Source organism: Diachasmimorpha longicaudata, chromosome 1 (assembly GCF_034640455.1).
Source record: "Diachasmimorpha longicaudata isolate KC_UGA_2023 chromosome 1, iyDiaLong2, whole genome shotgun sequence".
NCBI classification, from domain to species: domain Eukaryota; kingdom Metazoa; phylum Arthropoda; class Insecta; order Hymenoptera; family Braconidae; genus Diachasmimorpha; species Diachasmimorpha longicaudata.
Genome location: NC_087225.1, coordinates 12,223,000 through 12,247,792, shown reverse-complemented (window position 1 = coordinate 12,247,792; position 24,793 = coordinate 12,223,000). Strand labels below are relative to the sequence as shown.

General features: G+C 38.2%; 2 protein-coding genes across 3 annotated transcripts in view; one reads left to right on the top strand and one right to left on the bottom strand.

Annotated features, from left to right (window-relative positions):
- Positions 1-24,793, top strand: part of Sli (slit) — a 255,780-nt gene that overhangs the window by 203,473 nt on the left and 27,514 nt on the right. The gene's annotated exons all lie outside the window — the stretch shown is intronic.
- On the bottom strand, positions 1,757-4,568 carry LOC135170055 (uncharacterized). The gene is made up of 4 exons (XM_064135599.1): positions 3,032-4,568; positions 2,836-2,967; positions 2,394-2,502; positions 1,757-2,301 (listed from the first exon to the last, which is right to left on the bottom strand). Exons 1-4 carry the CDS (start codon positions 3,077-3,079, stop codon positions 2,156-2,158), a joined length of 435 nt encoding a protein of 144 aa, XP_063991669.1. The 5' UTR covers positions 3,080-4,568; the 3' UTR covers positions 1,757-2,155.

Sequence of the window (24,793 nt, the reverse complement as noted above, 5' to 3'; positions counted from 1 at the left end):
AACGTGGATATTGTAATTAAGATGGGTGATACGGAGCTTTCATTCGTACAAATAACAATTTTTCTAATCAGTCACTTGTCTGATTACGAAACAACTGCGTCTAACCGAAATTCGTTGAAATTCTTCCGATTAAAATAGTAAAATAAATACGTTTTGTAGATCAGTACCGCTGGGATCGCGTAATTCTTACTGGTTTTTTAGGTGCGTACGTTTCTTGTAAACTCAGATAACCGAACCACCAGAAGAAAACCTGTAACAAGTGGTCAGAAATTGAGCAAGTTTGAAAATTCCTTTGTTCCGCGTTTCCCGATCGGATAAAGTGAGGTTCGTCGAGTGCCAGGACCAACCGGTAATTGATAATTACATCGGTGAACGATGGTGGAAGCGTTGGTTCAAAGTTATAATTACACTGGGAACAATCAACAACTAGGTAGTGGTTGCATGGAAGTTCAGGTCAGAGGGATTCTGGATACAGTTGAGAGTGAACTCTCACTCTCTCCTCCCCTCAACTTATCTCCCTCCACACACCCCGTACAGTATCCGAGCATCTCTCTCAACCATAATGAAGAGTTTTCCCGTCCCTTTGTCAGAAATCTCCCTCTCATCTGTATGAACTTAGAGGATCACTCGAATAACCCCATTTCCGTATGCTCCCGTGTGCTCTGGCATTCACATTTTATCACCGAGAGGTCCGGTGAAACGTCTGAAGTAGAGTAGATCTTTCCCTTTTTTATCTCCAGAGAGAATAAGGGAGGGTCATTCATTAACGTACGTTATGGCATGAAATACCTCTGATGATTCTGGACAACTAGGTCATTGTATTTTTGTCAATGGAGATATGAAGTCTACATTACAGCAATGATTGAAGTCATGAATAAGAATCATCATACATTTTAGGTTTCTGTCACGGCAAACATCTCACAAATTCGCGAACTAACTCCACACTTGTCATTAGCATCACATGACAACTGCTTACGGAAGCAGTCATGTAGAGAAGTAGCACTCTTGTAATCTGTTCCCGTCGCTGTAGTAGAAAAATAAAACACCGGATTAGAAAATGAAATTCACTAATCGTGAGTTCTGAAGCTAGCAGTCGTAATGTATTGAATGAATACTTGCATAGTTTTGCGCAGGTTCTGATTGCAGCGTAAATGCGTTTTTCCTCAGAATTTCCCGCTGGAAACGCGTCAAGCATGTGGTCTATCTGCCCCTCTCCGTAATCCACTAGCTGAGATTGATAATATCGATAGAAAACACTGATCTTATTGCTAGTTAATTTATTATTTTTCCCATTTATTTGTAATTCAGTCTCAACTTTACCCATTGAACTCTTCGTATGACACACGCCAGACAGCATCCTCTGGCCTGTGGTCTATTCTGATTGGCAATGTATCCATGTTTCACTGGACCTAGCTTAGAAATGGAGATCCACTCCACGTTGTCCTCGGGCTCCACCGCCTAGAGACGAATCGGGTAATTGGAGACCGTGAGCAATATGGGAGTTTCATAGTGAAATTTACTAACCGTCACGACAGCCACACAAGTTATAAGAAACAAAATTTTGGCTTGCATAATGGTTCGTGATAAGAAATACTTGTACTACAACGATTTCAACGAAATTCTCTCCTTTTATACTGCTAATTGATGCGAAGCACTTGGCTCATAACAGATTATCAATTTTTATTGCCTCAGATGTCTGACCCGTACAAACATGACTATTTATTTAAGTATAATCTTCGTATAGTGATAGAGGAAATTAGGTAAATTCTTAATGAGGTCGATTACGTAAAACATGAGGAAGCGAGGTGACATGGGATACATACATATATATTTATATTTCGCGATATCGTGAGACATTCTCTGGTTATGTACAGAAATACGAATATTTCACTATTCTAAGGTATTAATAATTCAAGTCGAAGCCATCATTTGAAAGTTATTACTATATCATGAGACAAGTTTCGTTAAATTTGAACAATTCTAGTTTAACAGCACACCAGACAAAATATACCAGATACATATTTACTTTTGCCAATAATTAAAGAATGAAATTACAATGAAATCGATTTTTGAAACTTGAAGACCTGTTGTAACCTCATTTACAGTAACTGGACATACAAATACTAGGTGCGTCTTATCATATTTGTAATCATTTTCACTGTGAAGGGCTCGAAAGCATTGTGGCATTTAATACCACCAGCAAATTTGCAGTCACATTACACCGGCCATCCTCACAGGGCAACTTCCCAGCCAAACATATGGGCAAGAACGTAGCGGTCTCACTTGGCGTTTTCCCAGTAGCTAAATGATTAAATTAACGATGTAATCGATAATTTACTATCAAATACTAGTAATCTACATCATTGGTATTCATTACGTATACAGATACAGACCTTCTCGGGCACAGATTCTCATTGCTGAAACAATGTCGTCATATTTGGGTTCATCTTTCGGGATAATATCAATGATTTGCTCCACCTTCCATACTCCATCCTCAGACATCTGCGCATTAACGGGAATGAGAAGTACCTTGAGAAAGGCATTACCATCAAGGCATCCTTCTATTACATGAAATTCATGAGGTTTTACAAACGAACCAAGAAAACTTTTTCCTCATTTTTGCCAAAAATCTCAAATGAAAGTTTCATTAAGATTCATCATGGTATCCATTCACTTATATTTACTGATCAATGCCAATGATAGTCACCTTAAACTCCCTTAACATTGGTCAGTAAAAAGCTTTCGAGAGAGCCATCATCTTTAGTTCTTTTACACATCTCACATTTGATAAAATTGTATTGAATTCTTTTGAGGTTCCAGTGGGCCCATACTTACAGTTCCTGCTTCTTTCATGGCACAAATTTGAAGATCCGGTTCTATCTTGGCTGAATTGGATTTTAGAATCTCCAAGAAGCATTTTTTATAAATCGAAACCCAAGTGGGGTGTCGTGGTGATATGGTCAGAGCCTGTTTATATAGATGAGATACATATATTATGAATCAATATGTAGAGTGAATTGTTATTACTTACCGTCGTTGTGGCAATACAGGCGACAAGGATGATAGTTTTCGCGAGCATGGTTTACTCGAAAGACGACCCGGTTGATAGCCAGTTCGCGACTAATTTATAGTGGAAGCTCTCACGTGATTTCTATCATATGATATAATAAGACAAATACGGAATATGTTTTTCCCTTTCATTAGCTAAAGTAGTGATTAATAAATCCGATGATAAGTCAATTTTCTACACATGGCTGAAGTTGAATCTCAGAAATTATGACAACGCAGCAGTGGATCTCAATTATGGATCCTTATAATTCATCCTGTGAGATGTTTGTATCAGAGCAACGACAAAATCTTAATTTATCAATATTGTCACGACGAGATTAATAAAATGAGAATCCTGATGTCTAGCCTCAGCTCAAATATGACAAACAGAATTTAATGAATTTGTCTGGAAACCGTGTTCAAACTCTCCCCAGTGTAAACATCATTAAGATTATTCCCAAGCACATCTATCAGCATAATACCATCAAACCGTTCATTAACATCATTCGCTGACATATTTAATTCCCAGAAAATCAAAGAAACATGAATTCAAAATCCTCCGAATGGCGCTTCTCTCTCTGTAGCCACCGATGTCAAGTTGCTCACGAAGGCAGTGGCTGCATAATTTCCGAGTGGCTCCCCAGAGTATCGAAACCTCGATTCTAGAACGTGCCGGTAGCCCCCGAGTATCTCGTTATGCAGAAATACATACGTAATGAGGTACGACGACTCTGGTAAACCTCGTCTCCTTGCACTTCTCTCTCTCTCTTAATTCTCATTCCACCCTTTAGCTACCTCATCCACCTCACCCAGTGGTGGATGTGTTAGAGGGAAATATTTGCAGTGAGCATTGCATTATCCATAGTTTAAATTCGCACACTCCCTAGACGTCTATCTCCATTATGCATCTACGAAATATTTTGTTGGTTAGCTGTTCCCAGTTTACTATTTATTTTACTGCACATAACGGATTGAGTGCAGTATTATCTCCTCGTGGTCTCAACAACTATTTCATATGTATCATATGTGTAGAACATTTCTCGCGTCTTTTTGTTGCGAGATATTTGTCGTACATTTTTGGCATCTCAAATGTGGTTGAGTTGAAATGGCCATTAACGATCTTGATTAAGAAGGATGTTGGAGGCATGAGGGAAGGCACAGGAAAAAATACTGCGAAAAATTTTTCTGGAAGAATTGAGGAGGAATTTATTCGACAAATTAGTGCGACACAGTCAGGGGTCAAACTAGAATTTCCAAGATTCAACAATAGGCCCTGAACAATGTCCCCCGGAATCTCTTCATGTATCAAGAGTCAAGATCAGCTTTCCTGAAATCTCCTTCTTTGCAAGCGAAAGATAAGAATATCGTAGCATTAGCAATCTCGTTCAAACAGTCATGAGTTCAAAAAAATAATGGATCAAGTTTTATTAAATAAAATTAGAACGATATCATTCTAATAAAATAATCACGATGTATAAAAAATAATACATACATTTATTAGTTCTTCTACAATATGTTCTGTGAAATGAAAAATCAAATAGATCATAAAAGTCCAAGTCGTATGGTTTGTCAACGGAAAACAATTGCACTTTTTCCGGAATAATCAAAAGTAGAGCTGAATGACACATCTTAAATGCTTTCCTGAGAAATGAAAAAGCTGAAAAAAATGTGACACTGAGACAAATCCACAACGCGACCGAAACCCAAAGCCGTTTGTTTGGTCACTGCTAACTGACCTATCCCCAGAGACTTCCACTTCAGATCCCACGTGTTTGTGTTTCTCTCAGTGGTTAAACACGTGAATCCGGGTGAGATATCTATCTTTTCTCCCGCAACGACACGAAACCAGCCGTGAACTTTAGCACTAGATACCACCATCTCCGTCTTTTCCCTCTCCCCCATCGTCCGGATTCATTCGTATCCTGATAATCTTGACTCTAGCCTGGAAAATCCACTCCCGCGAGGATTTTATCTTCCAGTCAGGACTCCGGTGATACACCATCAGCCCCTCCCCCCCTTCATTCTGGTGGTAAATCCCACTGGCGATATCCACATTTATTGCAGTGTCGAATACGACAAAAAAAAATGGTGGAAGTTTCTATCACGAGAAAAGACTCTAGAACGGGGCGTTTTTCAATTTTCTCCAGTGGCGTGTTGTCGGATTTTTATATCCCACTGCCTCATCATAAACACACGTGACAGGGCTTTAAATCTTCATGGCGATTTTATAATGATTAAGAGTGGTTAATTCAGGGATGTAAACAAGTCGTTAGGTATCTCAGCGATCAACAGAGCTTTGTGAGCCGGGTTTGTTTTGATTGAGGTTGAGATGTTGCCTGATGGAGAAGCTTGATTTTATTAGGGTTATTAAAATAGTTGTTCAGGGAAAATCGGGGAAGTAATGGATAGAGCTGATGTTTATGGCAATTAGGCGGGACAGTTTTTGCTTCTTGGTAGATTGAGATTTTTTCATTAATAAATCGCGGGAGAAAGTGGTGAGTGACTCGTTTGTGGGGGCACAAAAAATTTTCCATCGCTTCATTCTATACTGAGGATCACCCAAGGTGATAAATTTTTCAAAAATGCCAATTTTTTATTTATGATTTGAGAAATAATGAAGATTAATCGATTGACCTTATTCGCACTGAAAGGTGAATTATGCGAATATCTATCTCTCGAAATGCAAACAAATTTTTTTAACGATAAAAAATCACTACCCCTTTCTTAAAAATTACAACCAACTCATTATAAATACTAATTCTTTCCTGTTAATTCAATCATCAACATTTTAAATCTATTTTCATCACATTTCATTCTGAAATTCTCTAATCTAAAAATTTTTAATCCTAATGTCAACGATATTTTCTTTGTTCCAGGTAAGTTCCAGACTGAATACCTCCAATTAGCAGTTTGGTGATGTACCGCTTTAAAATTCTATAAATTATTTATTTTAATCGAGACTTGCCCCACCCCCCGCATGAAAGGAAAATATCTCCAGTTCGAGTTGTCGTCGCAATCAGTCCTGTGACGATTATTGCGTTGATTCATTCGAAACCCGGCGGTCGTCGAGTATGTACATTCAGTCATTAGACATCACTGAGTATATCCCAGTGAACCGCTTTGGTATTCACCCAGTGCACCATCGCTGATTGGCTATTAATTATCCTCGCTCGATACGTCAGTACAAGAGTAACGATTAACCCTAGCATTGAGGTTGTATGCACTGGTACATATCCGTGTATATGTTAGCGAGTGATACACACCTCTACGGTTTGTACCTCGAGGATCGATCGTAGGATTCACGAGAGGCCCACGGGTAGTATATTCATCGGTATCGCTATAAATCAGCGGGCGGGTCGTCGTCCTTCGTTAATTCGTGGATCCTAAATGGAACCGGCCCGATCGATCATCAAGATCTCACCTTCGATGAAGGATAGGATCCAAAACGAAATTATGAAAAATAATATGGGAGGCGGGAAGGTGCTAACTGCAGCCGGGAATTGATGAGATCGATATTAACTAATAATTTTTATCTATTATTTTGCTTTCACTTGTTAATATTGGCTGGCGGACGGTACCGGTTTATATCATATTTTTTAAACTTGTTATTAATATTTTTCGTTGATGGGAAAAATCTAGAATATATTTAACAAACATCTGAACTGAAATTTAGAATTTTCTTTGATTTCCCCATAAAATGATAGAGATTCAATGCAGAATTGTTTTAAAGCTCTAATATGATAAGAAAATATTCTTCCATAGAGAAAAAAATCTTTGAGAGTTCCTCAATTTTAATTCAGCATCTGTATTCCTCCAGAAATTTTTCCACCAAAAAATTCCGAACTTTATTTCTCGCCCAGTTTAGAGCATTTATTTACAATTATTTTAGACAGTTAGGGGGCAAAACAGGTCATTTGTTATGAGGGTTTAGTCACAAATTATCTGGGAAAAATCTTCCGATCCCCTGATGATAAAGATTGTCACTGAAAAAAATCCACTTCCAACGTTTGCAAAACCATCTCAAGGTGTAAAAGCCATGTACTTATTCATGGATGCATTTGTTGATCCATGCCATGAAAATCAAAGCTCAGAAACTTTTTACATCCCCGCGTAACCTACACGAGCAACCATAACCAAAAGAATAACACATGTAACGGCTGTTTGCTACTACTTGTGTCATAAAAATCGTAACGTGGGTGTGGAGCCACTCTACCCGCATATATCCACCAGGCATAACCCAGAGGATGTCGTAAAACTTGGTGAACACAACCCATTTATGATAGTGATAATAGTAAATTTAATCATCGATGAGTTTTCTTAGGTTGCGACGTGAAATCTTAGATCCAATTGTGAAATATTGATGTTATCGAGTTATGACGGTATCGATTTCAGTACTTTCACCAGGACTTTGTAATACATTCACCCATTCATGCAACGTTATCGTAAACACGGCCATTAAACATGTTTGTAATGATAATGAAATCATTGCTGAACTTGAGAGCAATTTTATCTGTATGAAATTCCTTGAAAATCACGGAAAATATTTCCATAATTAACAGACCTAGATTTCCCCTCGAGCCTCCGATTTCATCAAAAAATTATATAAAATATAACGAACGTCAGGTGCAATTCAATTGATTGAAGTAGAAAAATACCTCTCACACTGCATTACCTCCTTCGTTAATCCAATCATAAATTTTCGGTCTTATCCCCGGAAATAATCATCAACCCTCACTGCATTCACCCCAAAAACAAAAAATATTTCTGACGATAAAATCCAAAAAAAATGTCCCCCTCTCGATCTACGAAACCGAGCCGTCATCACTTTACCAACCGCTCAATCATAATTACCATCGTATTTATCGTCATATTAATTCCCTTCAATTTTTCCACCACCATGCGAATGCTTTCACCATACATACTAGTGACTATTAACATGGTGAACACGTACGCATGAGTAATTTGCCCGGTCGAGCTCACGTGTGTGTTGGGATCGTTCATCTCAGGTCCAACGGAGCTAAAGCGATCGTCCCTGACATACACCGCACAAGATAGATCATTATGCACGACCTCGACAGCCGTAAAAACGTCCGCAGGAATATTTATACTAATTAATGTCCACACGGATTATTTATACCAGTGATAAAAAGTCTTTCCAACGGATTAATAATACCGTGAACAATTCGAAAAGATTTTCGGCAGGTATCTTGCACAAGGCATTCCATTATTTATGACGAGATTAGATCGTTTAAAAGTCGGCGAACCATCGATCTTCATTCGATTTTTTTTTACGAGAATAGGGAGTAAGGGAATGTTTCTGGGATGGAGTTCTTGTGGGATGTCGACCAGGTGTAAATTTTGGAAAAGGAAGGATACGTTTGACTGCTTTCGGGGAACGAGCGGAGGCCACGCATATAGAGTGGGTTTTATGGCGCTCGGTTGGCGACGGTAGTTTACCGGGGATTTGGACTGTTTGGCAGTGCGATTTGGTGCATATGGAGATCTTTCGAGGGGGGATATATTGAGGGAAAATGCCCGAAGAAAGGAAATTGTATAGATGCAGAAGGATTTCTACAAGAGAGAAAAATTCTTGAAAAATTACTCACTGGTCCCGTAATTTGCCAGTCAAAACAATATTCAGTAAAAATTATGGAACATTTACGCACTTTTTTAGTGAGCTTTTTGATTACGGAACAGGAAGGTAATTTTTTAATAATTTTTCTCTCCCTGTATGTGAGAGTAAGGCCGACATTCAGGGGAAGACGGACCAAACCCGGTTTGGAGACAGAAAAATGACATAATTTTTCTAATAAAAGAAACTCTACGGAGGGAAATTTCCTGTTATCGGTCAATAGTCGAAAGCGATTTTTCTTGGGCGGATGCTTCGCTCTTGAATGATCCTATAATTTTGAGGGATGATAAGAAAGAATTGAATAGGTTAAAAATGAAAATTCAAGTCTCGTGGGGTGCAATTGACACCACATGAAGTTGAGATTTGGAAACGGTTGGCCATTGTCTTTCTATCTGAACGTGGATTTCAGCCGGGATTCCGGTTTGCCGCAAACTCCTCCTCATCTCCCGTTGGGCCTGTGCTCAAGGGAACCTGAGGATAATCGACCGCCCGTCGTCTCTCGAAACAGGATGTCCCGATTGTGTCCAGACGGTGAAGCAATTCCCGGGATTGCTCGCACTGAACCGCTCACTGATATATTAAAATGATTGCTTCTAACTGTCAGGCACAATGCTCAATAGAAATCACAAATAAATGAAGGGAATGCGCCTCATTAGTGAGGCCAAATTGAAAAGTAATGTCATTTTATTCATCTCAAATATTCCTGAAACGAGGGAGATTAGATAATGCAGTGAAAGGTCTCTTCTGTTTACTCGGAATTTTTCAACTGGAAAATGTTTAGATATTTCTCCTTGAAATAAATAATTGGATAAGAATTTTCAATGCACTGTATCAGTAAATATTTGAGAAGATAATGGAGTTGTTCAATGACAAAAGCTGTTTTGTTCCATCTCTCGAATGAAATTAAATTCACCGAAATTCGTATCGATGAATAAACAAATCTTCAACCATAATATGACCATTGGCACTCGAAAAATTCATCGGCGAGTGGAGTAAAATCCACACGGTAATTCCACCTTTACACTAGACTGGTTCAGCCCTCAAATGCGATAAATTTCATACAGTTGCTCCGTTTTACCAAAAGCCGCAATGTAATCGGTGTATTTACAATCGCGCTGATTAAACACAAAACTCCATTTTCCGATAGATCCATCCAATCGTGTGAACGAACATTACAGTGTGATCACAAGAGTTGTATTGCTTTTTGCATAAAGGGTTGGGGGTTGATGGCACAGTAAACCTGATATATTGCATGCCATGTTGAATTCCAACAGTTTTGGATGCATGTAGTACTTTTATTTAGATCGATAATCAGGATCAAAGGGTGTTGATCTCCGCTAGCCGATGGACATTCGTAATTACGGGGAAAATAAATATTTGGGGTAATTTATATTAATGAGCCACTGGAGAACATTATTATACCCAGGAAATTAGCAGCACCAATTATTTTTGCATGGAAATCCGTCGGGTTATCTATTGTCATTAAATTTTCACGAAAATCGTCAATTTTAATTAAGAAAATTCTAATCAGCCTGGTAAAATAATGAAAGCAGCTAATTACGATAAACTAATTATCTTCGGTTATTATGGACGTCATGACCCTTAATTTCCCTTATTGAATATCGATTATTTTCAATCATAAAGATAATGGATTGGATAAATTATGAAGATCCATCGATTGATACAAAAGACGAATCGTTTCTTTTTAATCCGGGAAAGTGGAGAAAACGTGATATTTTTAACTGCTCCAGATAAAATAATTGTGATTTATTACTGAAGTCTTCATGACAATCACTCAACATGCCAAATAACAATGATTACACTGGTGCCTTTCAATATAAAATTCAAATAACTGACTGATGACGAAATGCTCATCAAAAATCAAAGAAAAAATAGAAAAAAAAATTGTTAACTTATGTAGAACACACGGTAGAGCGATTACGCGCGTCATGGTCATTAATTTAGTTCCCGCCAACTCTGATAAACTATTGGCCAAGCGTTATAATCAATATAAAAATATGTAAATTACCACGGGGACGTCTAATTATTGTAATTGGTCTGCATGTGGAAGTGCAGCACCGCAGGAGAACACGTGAAAGCCCGAGCGCGGGTTAAATGGAGGCACCTCCTCGGTGTTTCAAACGCCCGAGCCCTGGTGTGTGCATAACATCCCTCCGGGGAGTTTGAGTGAGTTTCAAACCGAGGAAGTGCCCTCTAATCGATATTGCCTATCGGTTAGGTGAGTACCATATGGTGAATGGTGAATGGTCTTATCAAGAATGGATACCGATTCCATCGGTGCATTTGCCGGCACTGATAAATCGACAGACGAGGGGCCACACACAACGGTGAGATTTTTTGATACGTCGGGAGTGTGATTAAAATTGCTGAATAAATATCTAAATTCAATTGAGGGAGGATGATGAATTGGTCGTGGGAGATTGTGGAAATTTGAATGATGGACATTCAGGGATTGCAAACGATAAAGGATAAATAAATAAATAGTCTTTGTTTATAGAACTGATTGATTAGGAATTCTTTACTGATTTAGTAGATTATTGGGTGGGTGGAAATTATTGCATAAAAAATTATTCCTGAGTTATTAGCACTTCTTTCTTTATGAGGAACTCACGTAAAACAATATAAAGGAGTTTATAGAAATTTCCAGTCACAGTATTTTTACTTTTTAAAAAATCTCGTTAGGAATCGAGTCGCAATTGAAATTTTATTTGGTCAATTGTAGGAGAGAGTGATAAAAAAACTGTAATTACATTTTCTCGGAAAAAACAATCACTTGTATTAAAAAATCGATAGCCATAAAAAATCAGTTGAATATACATTGGTCTCATGAGCAAGTAATTTTATAACTCATTAAATTTTCCACGAAAAAAATTATATTCTCGTAATTTCCAATATTCTCCTCTAATCACTCGTCAGCGAAAGAAGTCAATGATCAATCAATTTTTTCCCCACCCCGGGTATTTTCCTGAAATGGTAAATACATGTAGAAAATTTTGTACGAATCAGTCTCGTTCCCTCTCGTTCACTCCGCACCATATAAAATCAGCACGTCACATCACTTGCATTTCATATAATTAAGTTTTCAGAAAAATCCGACACTTGGGATGTCATTATCCAAGTGAAAGCATGTCTAAAAAATTAATTCAATCCATCACATGCCCAATCATTAATTTTTCACAAAAAAATAAAATTCAACGCAACGCAAGATTTGCAGTGCATACTTGAGAATTTTACGGTGGAAGTACCGGTTATACTGGCTAGCCCTCGGCACTCACTCGTGCTATTCCCTTCAACGTTGTCTACCGGCAGGTGCACACACAGGCCTTTTATACGATGCAACTCGTATAATCCCCAGTGCACGATCTCGTGGCTTCTCCAAACGATATTTTCTCATGCCCAACATAACCCGTAGTCCCACTATTCATTTCAAAGCCCGATGGTATTTTCTCCATTTACCTAAAACATTGACAACTATATTCAACGGATCAATGACTCAACTTGTATCTCAGCTAATACAAACGTTCGTCCCGTTGTAATTTCAGGTTATTTCGAATAGCTAGAGTCGAGTAAAGTACTTGTTAGTGCTCATGATCGGTCGAGTGAATTTCGCCAAAAGGCATCTGTCGGAAAGCTGGGGGATTTCTGCCAGGGAAATCGAGAGGGGGTGGGAATAAAAGTTTTAGAGGAAATATTGAAGGTGTGTGTGTGCGTGTGTGTGTGTGTGTGTATGGGGCACCAATGTTCGGGGCTAAGAGTGAAATCCAATCGCAGCCAATCCAACTTCTTGCACTGGTGTACGAGAGAGTTCTTTGGCGATGTACAAGATCTCTGAGACTCTGCACACTTGGGATCGAGTTAGGTGCTGGTGTTGCGGATCACTGGTGACAGAGATGGGGATTTAAGTTTTTTAAAATACTGCGAATTTTTCTTATCGAAAAAATTTTTTCTTTCTGATTTTGCGGGACATTAATTTGATTTTTTGGTAGATTTCAGGAGACAGCGAAAATCTTTAATTGAAATTGACTCTTGTGATTCCGGTCTTGTCCATGGGAGTTATTGCACTTTTTTTGGACGTTAAAATTTTATTTTACCCTTCGATGAATCTTTGATATTCAGAGTGCATATTATTTTATAAAAATGGCATTTTGTGGATAGAAGAGCTGTAGCTTCCAGAAAAGGGGTATTAAATTCATGTGGTTAAAAAAAATTGAAACGCGTCATCTGTTTCAAGATTTTTCTCTTTGATTCATAGCTGAGGCATGGATTATCTTCTTATGTTTCATCCTGAAATACTAAAGCATCATCATGCATAATTAAAACCGCAGTATTTCATTCTCCTCTCGTGGGAATGAAAAAAAATCACCAAACAAGTTTCCGTCCATTGAGGGTAGAAAATCACCGCAATTTTCCCATTCGCTATCGCCGGCACGTTTAATAGATACTCGAAACGAGTATAATTCATCCCATCGACGAAAACACTCAGCGTTTTCTCTCATTAAATCCTTGATCGAATTTAAATACCTAGTTTTCATCGCACTGCAGAACTCGTTGATCGCCTCGTCCAATTTACGATTGAGTGAGATTGAATTCCCATAAATGTATGGATAAATAGTGTAATATCGTCATTAATTTTCAATTCGTTTGAGGTTTTTTCACTCCGGGGTTGGTGTAAATGGTGGCATTCTGGAGAGGCTCTCAAACATTCTCGAGATTTTCTAGATAGAAACGTGAAATGGAAGCCTGATTCTGTCGCCGGAAGTCAAATTGAATGTTCCTCGTTAAGCGCCTACAGCTATAGACGGCACTCTAAAGTTTTATTCACTATTTTTTCATACGAAGAAAATAGTTGGAGAAAACCTACTGAACAAGTCAAGTAATCCTGGATCGGAATCCGTTTCTAAGCGTTTTTTCTCTATATATCATCGTATCTATATATCATTGCAATAATTGCAAAATAATTAAAATCACTTAGAATACTTTACGAGTACTAAATGTTATGTTAAAGTTGATTGTGTCAAATGTATGAACATGACGACTAATAAATAATATATTACGACCACTCAATTATTGCAGTAAAATATTCCACGATTTTACTAGATAATTTCTATTCAATATTCTCTCGGGATATTCAGTGGCGTTTTTTTTGCCAATTTTTACACCTGTCTCTTGACTTCCGTAAGAGGCCTCTTCAACTCACTAAATTCCTACCGTTTTTCCCGCGTTGGGAGGAAATTTACTGCCCGACCACTACCAAATGTGGTTGCCGGGTGGTTGTTTCGGGAGAAGCGGATTAAATGCACATACACGCACCCTTATGTGTGGTTTTCAGTGTTCACGACGACCTTGGGTACTTCACTGAACTTCCGGCATAGTTTCGGAGAATTTATAGGGGAGTTAGAGGTTTGGGTTAACAATTTCTGATAAATTTAATCACGCTGCATTTATGTATTAACACTGAATACCATGAATACGTCTGTAGAAATTCGAGATCTGTTGGGTTTCAGTCATTTTGCAATCCTGTACCGGGTTTTTGCGAGAAAAAACATTTTTTCAATACATTTCTAAGGCCAAAAAGGACAAGCCTGAAGTATGTAAGGAGTTTCGAAAATTTCGGGGCTACAGAAAATATATTCTGATTGACATGAGTTGATATAAGCATTTTAGCTTCAACGTAGATTATCTAAACTACTCGATCTCCATTCGTCTCGCAATTTTTTCCCCCATAAAAAATGAAAAAGTACTGCAAATCGAATTTAGCTGTTTTTCACAATTTTTTTCTCCATGTAAATAGTCATTAAGATCCATTCCCATAAACTACCACAATTAAAGAATGCATAATTCCCGGTAACTCCACTCTAATAATCTCCACGAATCCCAGATGAATGAAGAAATCGTTAATAAATCCTCGAGTTCTCAAGTAGCAAGAAACCACTGAAGCGTCTAATCTGTTCTATCCACATTCATTACTTATCCCAACCGACTTCTCCACTGTCTCCGCCCCCCTCTCCCCCTCAGATTACCCATTAATGAAAGAAATATTCTCGTAGGTAAAAAATATTGAATCACGATCGTTATCCCCGACTGTAGCCCCAGCAAGTGCTTCCGTATTTCCCCGATTTTTTGTGAAAGCCCAGAGGTAGAATTCGAACCCATTGGCGCTATCGCCGGAGTTATACTTGAAAATCAAGCGAAAAGTGATGTCTGCAAAGTGCCGACTTCGCGCCCCATCTTTAGGGCTCATTCATCCCAGACTCTCAGTGATTTGCACCGGTAACTTTTTTTTTTATTTTCTCGAGAACTCACTCGGCGTTTACGCGAAGGGGAAAAAGCTTTGATATCTTCAAAGCGATTTACACATCTGTCGAGCGATGCGCCGTTTATTTAGAAATTCATTTGGTCCACAGATCGTAATTTTTTTTTCTTTTTTAATGAGATGAAAAGAAGGGATGGATGAAAGAAAACCGATGTTGTGAATGCGATAAACAATTTTTTCATCCCTTATATGTTTTTCCACCTGAGTAGTTGGGTTGAAAAAAGTACTCAGCGAATTGAAGTGAGTGCTATTTTTTTCGATCATATTTAGCGACACTTATGTCCAGGAGGCAAAATTTTTTAGAAGCGCATCTTCACGTTGAGACTTGATATATGATGAGTAAAAATTTTTAACCCCCATCCCCACTACTTTTCGCACCGACCTTGACCCAGTGAATTTAAATAATTCCCTGTTTTCTGCCGTTCTGTTGTATTTTGCTTTCTAAAAATAATTTTCACGTAGAAATATTTATGCTCAGACATGAGGTAAAAGAGAGCAAATTTAAGACCTCAAAATCCCTCTTTAAAAAAAGGGAATTATGATTCTTTTAAGTAGGAGGAGGTGGTGAAACGCGATCTCCGAGCATTTTCTCTCAAGCCAGGGACTATCCGGTATTAAGATTCTCGGGGATATAGCCCGAGTGGCTATCTGAGCGGTAATGGAACGTGTCTGGCATATACCTTTTCGTCGAATGCACCAGCATGTTGTAGAAAGAGATGAAATTTATTTATTTTTTTTCATTGTGAGCTCTTGTAAATGGACAGGAGTTGCGTCAAAGCCACTTCCTGCACTCACTACGGATTATCCACGGGTTATCGGAGACAAACTGCATTTATGGGGTCTGGTATACTACTGAAGTTCAAAGTAGCTGCAGTACAGATTGGGGAAAAGAGAGACGATGGCGATGTTGAAAACATACGTGGGAGATATCACAGCGGCGGTTGGATTACGAGGTTTGGAGATATCTTCATTTGCGGGGAACCATTTTGGTGAATATTTATGGCGGAAATTTCTGAAACACTTTGTTGCAATTTAAAATATGAGAAAAGGTATCTTGGTAGATAATTTTTCAATAACGAGTCTCGTCTAAACCTCTTCATTTAAAAGCCATTGACCAAATAGTTCGAAAGTCAGTGTCGCAATGGACTCTCTCCCTCTTTGTTTACATTGTCAAATTGTTCATTAATTTTTATGAACAGTGAAATGTGTAAATACCTCATGAGGTTGAATAAATTTCTCCTGGTAATGGGCCCCAGAGTGGTTGCCTGCAAACCGGCATATCTATCTTCCTCGCAGAGTGCTCCTACCTCTAATTACGAGGCGTAATGCTAATCGTGGTAATGGGACAGACTCGGGACGCTTTGCAGATCATCTTTCTGAGCAACGCGCGTGCCTCGACCCCTCGTTACCTGCTCCACCCACTTCCCTCTTCCATTCATTCCTCCTTACACAACTCCAGAGTGAGAAAAAAAAAGAACAAATGCACAAATTTCCGAGTGCAATGAAATGTAAAAAATGTAAAAAGTTCACTTCTGTTTGAAACTTTTTAATAAGTTGATATTTAAGTTTTAGATCAGTAATTGTGGAGTGTTATCCTTCGGTAATCCATCCTCCACTTTGTTTTCGCGTATATTTTCCTCGCAAATTTGATTTCGCGACTTCGTCTTCCTGGAAAAAGTTGTTGCAGAAGTTCTTCCACAAGTTTTCAGGCATAAACTTCGATGAATCGCAAGCTCAGCGGATGAATTGCATCCGAGTCGATGTAAGTGTAACTGAAGCAAATGATTGCCGACGTGAAACTTACCCGCAACAAATAGGAGAGATCTTTTTATTTTTTAGTTAATGGTAAATTCGTTGGAGGGTTTTTATTTGTGTAAACAGACGAGGGTAATGAGATAATTCGCGGCTTCATACCGTGATAAATCAGGAGTTGAGACTCGGCTTTTGGATTTAATTAGTGTAAATGAAAATATTAATGGTGAAAATGTTCTCGGGATTTTCTTGTAATTAAAATATTTGAGTAATTGGATTGAAATGCGTGTAAAACGGTTTGAAATTTATTTTCAGTCGTATAATTCTCTGTGAATGCACTGAACTGTTATTTTCCATGTAAATTGAGATAAAAACAGCTATTAGGGGTGTACAAATTCAGAATTTCAACTTTCACCTTTATTAAATTTTTATGGGGCAACAAAAAAAAATTAAATCACCAATTTATTAGTAAAAAAGTCTGTGACATTTAGGACGTCGTTTCCGCTAGAGCCTCACTATTCTCCAAAACATTTTCAAAACGACGTCTCTAACATTTTTCCACTCTTCCCCTCCTCAAAATGGAGATTATCCTGAAGTTATCGCTAATACCAGACATTCGGACGAATTTATCAACATTTCTATTACGTCAAAAATTTCATGTCCTCATTCTTCCCACTAAAAGCCATCTTGAAATTTTTCTTGAAGCTTTTCAGCCTTAGACATTCCCTAAATAATCTCATGACACTTTCACACTTATCTTCGCTTCCCACTTCTCCCCCAAAACAATCCCCGTAAATCATTCAATAAAATTGTCAATAATTATCGTCCTTCCTCCCCACTCTCCTCCAAACACCAAATTAATTCCCTCCCGTAGAAAACTTATAATTACCGATAATAATTCAGTATTAAGATCTGAAGATACTGAACTCTGCAATTTATAGCGACACAATTTTCCCCGTGGGATACAGAACAGGAAACCTGGCTATTGAAGCAGTTCGAGAATCTCCAAGTTCTGATCCCACAACCCGATAAAATCATCGAAATTGATGAGTGAGGGGAAGTCTGCCCTCCAATCTCCCCCATGCAGAAAAGTATACGGAGATGATACTCTCTCGATTTCAGTAGAAATCTCGGAATTTAGAACATTGAAATGATGCGAGTTCAAAGTTACTTATAAATTAAAACCGATCAAGAAAGATTCCTGACTTTTGAAAATTTGCTTTAGTTCAAATAAATGATTTTTTTCTATCTCATCCCTGAAGTTCCAAGAAGAGAAAAATTAGATAAAAATATTGGATTAAATTAAGTCATCGTATGCGTAGAGTGACCAACCTGATTTATTTTGCAATGAGTTTATCATAAATCGAGATATATTATTTTCTGTCTGGCGTCAGCTAACTGGAAAGAAGAAGCTGAACCTTTTAGGAGAATCAGTATCAGTAATCTTTCATTGGGAGTTTGTTAAACTCGAGTAGATACACAGACCTACGATGTGAAACGAAGATCGGTTGATCGTCAGTAGTCGAGATAGTTGATCTCCTGGAGTTCGAATGGGTAGTGGTAGGAATTCTGTCTTCTGGGGCACGCTGGGGCGTAACAAGTGACTTTGAGAAGTTGCACCCGTCTGACGGTCCTGTCATCTCACGTGTAAGTGACTTGTGCTCCTGCCAGTGTGGTACCTTTCAAAATATAACTTTCCATGCACTTCGTGCAACGTCTCGCCTCGGGAGAGTCTATGAAGGTGATGAGGTTGATGATTAGGGAGTGAATGGATACAAAGTGAGTGATCCTGGATTTCAATATCAGCAGACATTGAAGAATAAAAAAATTGAAAAACACTTCAACAAAATTTTCTACGACTCGACAATAATTCATAAAAGTTCTAAGATCAATTCAAACTCAGTGCTGTATTCTCCAAGACCTTTGGAAGTATTTCAGAATATTCTACAATTTTTTGACATTTATCGTCTCAACGTTTACTCAGATTGGAAAAAAGCACATCCCTGGATGACAAGCCAGTAAATGTACTCGCGCAAGTCCTGCATTAAACTCATGATCGCCACAAATGTGATAGAAGGGCGATGAATATTTATCATGGATGGAAAAAATCAAATTTAGTAAAAAAAACCATCACCCCACCTCATAAAACTCTCGCGTTAACGTTTTTTCCGTAGGTGTATATTCCATAAACGTCAGTATAAAATATCCCCCCAAAAAGCATTTTCATACTCGCTGAAGTATTTTTCTTCTTGCATCATATAGTGCGTATAAACACCATTGATTCCGCTATCAGTTCTGTTACACCACGGCTTGACTTTTAGGGCTCGCCATTTCGCACTTTATACTGCTGCAGGAACAGTATATCCTCGTGGACCAGGTGACTGCCTTGAGCTGCCAGTATTGGCGGTACACCCCAGCTCCTATCAAACCAAAAACGCACTTTATGTTGCACTTTGTCTGCAGCTGGTCAATATACGGGTTACACCCAAACATTTTGTAATTCTTTTTTATATGTTCATTCCTCAATGGAAACATTAGCACAGGAGAAGATGAATGAATAAAATCCGCACCAGATACCAGTCCTTTCAAAATAAAAAAAAGTAAATTTTCCGAAGAAATTATTCGTTTTTTCGATGAAATTTCTATTCCCTAAAATTGAACAGAATTTCGTCAATCTCTAACCCCTCAAAATCATCACCATTCTCTTCACATTAACGTAAATTGTCAAGGCCGGACATCGCCAGCAATGGCCGAAGGATCGGGATCGTTAGTTACAATTGTACGCGCTCAACTCGTGAATTTCATCCCGATGGAATTTTCGTACTCTGTGGGGTACGACCTGCTCTGCACGCCGCATAATCTCACCACCGGTAATACGATCACGCGCGCGCCCCGGTGTATATCGGATTATTTGTACGAGTACCACACATATAGTGGCACGACTCGGGTTGAGGTAAAACGAGAAAGAAAGTTAAAACCGTAGCATTGACACACCCACCAGGAGGGATATTTGCCGTGTAATTTTGTTGATCATTTTTATTGCCCCGTTCCTAATCCCTTTCGATCGATTTTTATTGGTACAATTGAATTTAAAGATATCCAGGTACTGAGGACAATTGTTTCGGGATGAAATATCCTATACCAATGGTATATTTCAGTGCTCAAATGACCTCCGCAGACGGTTATGAATTCAAAAAAATTTTTTAAATACACAAATGACTTTGAGGTTGGTTAGCCTTCGGAAAGCTTTCATGTTTAATCTGTGGTATGATCACAGTCCTAATTATGATTTATATATTGATTGTGATTTACTCGAAAAAAATATCAACAACGTTCTCCTCTCATATCCGCAAAATCATTAAAAAATACATCGACCGAAATTACTCATTACGGATGCTGAATCAACAATAATCATCAGCAAACAACATTACTTTCTACCATCCAATTATCACCACTCAATTATAATTCAATTAGCCTAAACAATAATAAATGCAAATACCAAATTATCAGTTTTCGTTTATCACAAATGAATACATGAATGGATAAAATAACTCAATTATCAAGGATACTGATTGGACATGCGATATCAAGTGCATAAAACAACTGAATTCAACGGCCCCTCTTCCCTGTCGGTCCCTCAACCCCCCAAAAACTTGAAAATCGCGTAGAATAAATGGAATTTATTCATCGATGTTGAAAATTTGCTGAAATTACATTTCTGCGGACGCGAATGTCAGCAAATGAACCCCGTTAATTACCCCACTCTTTACCACGCTGCAGTTTCACCAGATAATTCCACTCTCTCCAGCATTCACTCATGAATTTTCTCAATTGAGTTTACAAATAACCAAAACCATAACATTTTATCTTCAATGGTAACTCTGGAGCGCACTCATGAGGAGCAAATATTACCACTGACATACCGTTTCACTCCGTATGGTGATTCGTATCCTGAATTTTACGAGGTTGGTCGGTCAATCATTACCTTGAGTTTATTCGCTGAGAATAGACATGGAGTTTGCAAGAATATTAATTACAATTAGACTGTGGGTGAGGGAGTGATTGCGGCTGCAGTACCTCTATTTTAACGCAGTTATTCGGGGATATTTGTACTTGTCACTGGGATAATTTTGTGACAAGTTGGTTGAGAATAGAGGTTGTGGGTAATTTAGTGCAGCCATATGCACATGAGGGGAATTTGTTTATTTCTCAATGATTGGTACGATGACGGGAATAAAATCAAAATAGATTTAAGCGATTCATCATGCCATAATTTCATCTATTAACGTGAGAGAGATTTTCTAACATCTAAAAATCGTCAAGTTCGTCAGCTGATAAAAACTTCAGGGGATATTTTTTAGTTTAAAGGCCTGCACAATAATTTTGGAAAATTATTCCAAATCTTTCTCCTTAAAAAATATAGCCGACAGAATCTCATGAGAAAATAGAGGGAAATTTAGTCGCCTCGTTATTGTGATCTTCCTTTCCTCGGTAAAATGATTATCTAACAACAGAAGCTCCTCCAACAATAACCCTTAAACCATGGGAATAACCCAAGCCCCTTCTGCGCATTGGTATACGTGAAATCATTAATTAAAGCTTCAAAGTCGTCTTCCATGTAAAGCAAGATGAGTGAGGATAAAGCTAGACATCATCCGGGAACTTTGGGGGTTTGGACGTTATTAACGTGACATAACGCTATAGTCGTCTCTAACTTTGACACTCAACAATTCCTCGCACACGTAAGTGTACATCTCGAATTACCCCCCTTCTCATACACGTGAAAATACATACACACGGATGACAAAAAGATTATGAGGTGCATCAAGCCTCTCGCCCTGTATACAGTGTCTTTAAACCTCGCTATATTTAGCGAAACCAACACCCTCGCCTCTGGGAGCCAACAAAAAAGTGCAGAATGAACAGTCGAGGTTCACACGTGCGTCATCTCACAAAAGATGAGGAAAGAGATTTTTTTCTTGCGCTCTCAAAGGCCAAAAAAAAAGTATTTCGTGTTTATTCTGTTCTTTTCTGAGGAAAATTTCGTTTCCTGTTCTCAAATATGAAGATTGAAATCTCCTCATCGTGTCAGAGAATATTTTCATAATTTTTTTCAACTCTACAGAAAACTGAACTGTTGTTCGAATATATTTTTGAATTAATAATCGTAGGAATTATTGAAAATTGGAATAATTAAAATTATTTTTGGTATTTTAATATTTAAAGCGAGGAAATGTAATTTTAGCAGAGTGTCAAACGCGCTATTAATAGATTTCAAAAGATGAATTCATGTTAGAAGAGAATTTGTTTGCTACATGAAATTAATCAAAATTTCTTGATGTTCTCTATGCAAAAAAAATATTTCTCGCTTATAATTTAGAGTATATTCATTTCCATAATAATTTATTATTACGGATCTTTTATGTTCTTGTCTTAAGCAAAAGAATATTTTGTAAATAATCGCACTTCAATTATTCTAGAATTCCTACGAAATTTCCTAGCGATTTTAGTGCCCGAGAAACAGTGATGGGCCCTCCATTCATTAACTTATACGTCCAGTTTTCCCGAAATTTGTACTCTGCATCCAATCGATATACAAAAACATTTTCCATCGTTATTTTGCCAACGTGTATACAACAGCCAAAGTAACCCAACTATACCAACCACACCTCTGCGGTTTGTACTCCACATGTGCAGGGAGAATATGCCCGTAGTATACACTCAAAATTCCAGCAATGCTGTGAACAGTCACAGCCGCGGTGGGGCACCAGTTTTTCCATGATAAAGCTCGGAAAACTGGAAAGAGCTTTAAAAGCATATTGGGGTGGTTTAGGGCCATTGGAGAATGTACATTTACTCCTCAATAAGTGGGCAACGAAATTTTAGGGTATGCTCACACGTGCTATTAAAAATTCGATGACCACGATAATGGAGAATAAAAACCCACTTTTTTCACAACTCGACACAATTTAATGCATCACAATATTAGAGGGGCGTTTTTTTATGATGAAAGGTCGGTGGAATTGTGGAGGAATGAGGAAAAATTTTCCAAACCCAACCATTGACCCAGAGGAGGTGCTAACACACGAAAGAAGACCCAAAATGGTGACTAAGAAAAAATTGCTCTTTTGAAATTTGAAGTTTTACATTACTAACATTTGATGCTTTTCCCAACCGATGAATCGACTGATTCCCCATCATGAAGCTCAAAAGCTCAGTAGAAATTCATTATTAAAGTTATTCATTGAGGATTTCTGTTGATATTCTGTCTATGGGACCGAAAATTTCCATAAAAATCTCCCTGCAAAAAATATTACACAATTTTCTTCTGAAACCACTCATTATCACCTGAAATCCTCTAACAATGAGTGTCATTAAACCCGCAAACTTAATAAACTCCATATTTCATCAAAATTTAATAATAAAGAGCTGCACCAATTTCACCTTTACCGGAATAGGATCCATTGAGCGCGGTGGCTCCCCGGGTTTATATTAAATTGAGCCGAGGCACGCGAGCCTGGACGTATTAAGATTATGAATCCATTAGCAACAAGATCCCCAGATGAAATTCACCCGTACCCCAGGGCCCCGCTGAAAAACCATTTACCATTTTTTCATCACCAATGGATTTATTCTATTTGTATTCTAAGCATCGATTAATCGCGATACCCACCTGAACGCTGATTTCACGAGGCCATACTTTCTTCAACATTACGACCTGACTGAGACTGCACTTGTGGGGAGGGGTAAGGGAGAACCGGAGGGACTCGTGCTGCACGTGATTAAGGAATGAAAATGTACGACGTTTTACTGGTTGTTATGAACCCGAGGATGAGAGTGAATTCACCCGGATCGATATCAGCATTACTCTTTCTGGATTATTACTCGGTTACGTTGGCAATTATGCGTCCGGCAATTAAGACAACAGACGGCACTCTCGGCAGTTGGATAAATACTCGTGCAATTAAGTCGGCTGGAATTATGTTAATTAAATGATGCACTTTGGACTAACGCCGACGGTATTATCGTCTGTTAAAGAATTATATTATAGCATAAACATAATGTGATATTTGAGGGGTATGTATTCGGCTGAGGGCGGAAGGATTTTTGGCAGAAGTCGGTGAGCTAATTTCCACTGAACTTTCCGGGAATTTGACTGATCTTGAATATTTTTAGAGATGATGTTATTGCAAAAGGTTGAATTCATTTCGTCTTTTGCAAGTGTCAAATTAAATTTTTTTAATGCAATAGCATTCATTAAACATGTTGGTTCTGTGAACCATGAAATGCTCTACTATATTTCTGAAAATTTTTTTCGCATTTCTCTAATTTATCTGCCCTTCGTCATTTCTGTAACCAATTCATTCTGTTTCCGCAATCAAAGTGCAACAATTTCATTCATCTCAATCAACCGGACCTTGTACTTTTCCTGAAAATACCCGCCAATTAATTAATTCGCTACAAATGAGACCGAGAATTTCCCTTTTTTTCTCCCCCTCTTTCCTTTGAACTTGTGATAATGAAAGGATTTATTTTAATTGGAGTGAATTTCCTTTCATTTGAATAAAACTCTCCTACGGCTGTAATTGCCACTGCACTGGGTCATGATCCTTTTTAAGGGCAGTAAGTAGGCGAACTGGAGAAAAGTCGTTCCAGAAAACACGAGAGTTGGAGTAAAAAAAAAAGACCGAATGAATTTGGTGGGGCACGCGAGGCACAGTGACACGAAAAGAGGTGGAGCGAGCCAAGTTTGGCAGGTATTCCTTGAAAAAAGGGCGGCAGATGGGGTTCTTTGTGATGGCCCAGGACTTTTGCCAACAAATTTCAAGTTGTAGGAATAGGTGGCTCTAATGGGAGTTGAATGAGCATGAAACTGGAGCATGATCGTGTTGGCGATTGCTACCTGGATTTTTCGTTTATTTTCCGACAAGTTTGATCTTGTCGTGTGAATTTTGTTGATGTTAAGTGAACCGCCTCAAAATATATGCTATGCGACACCATTTGCCAACTGACCGATTTCCTTCCAC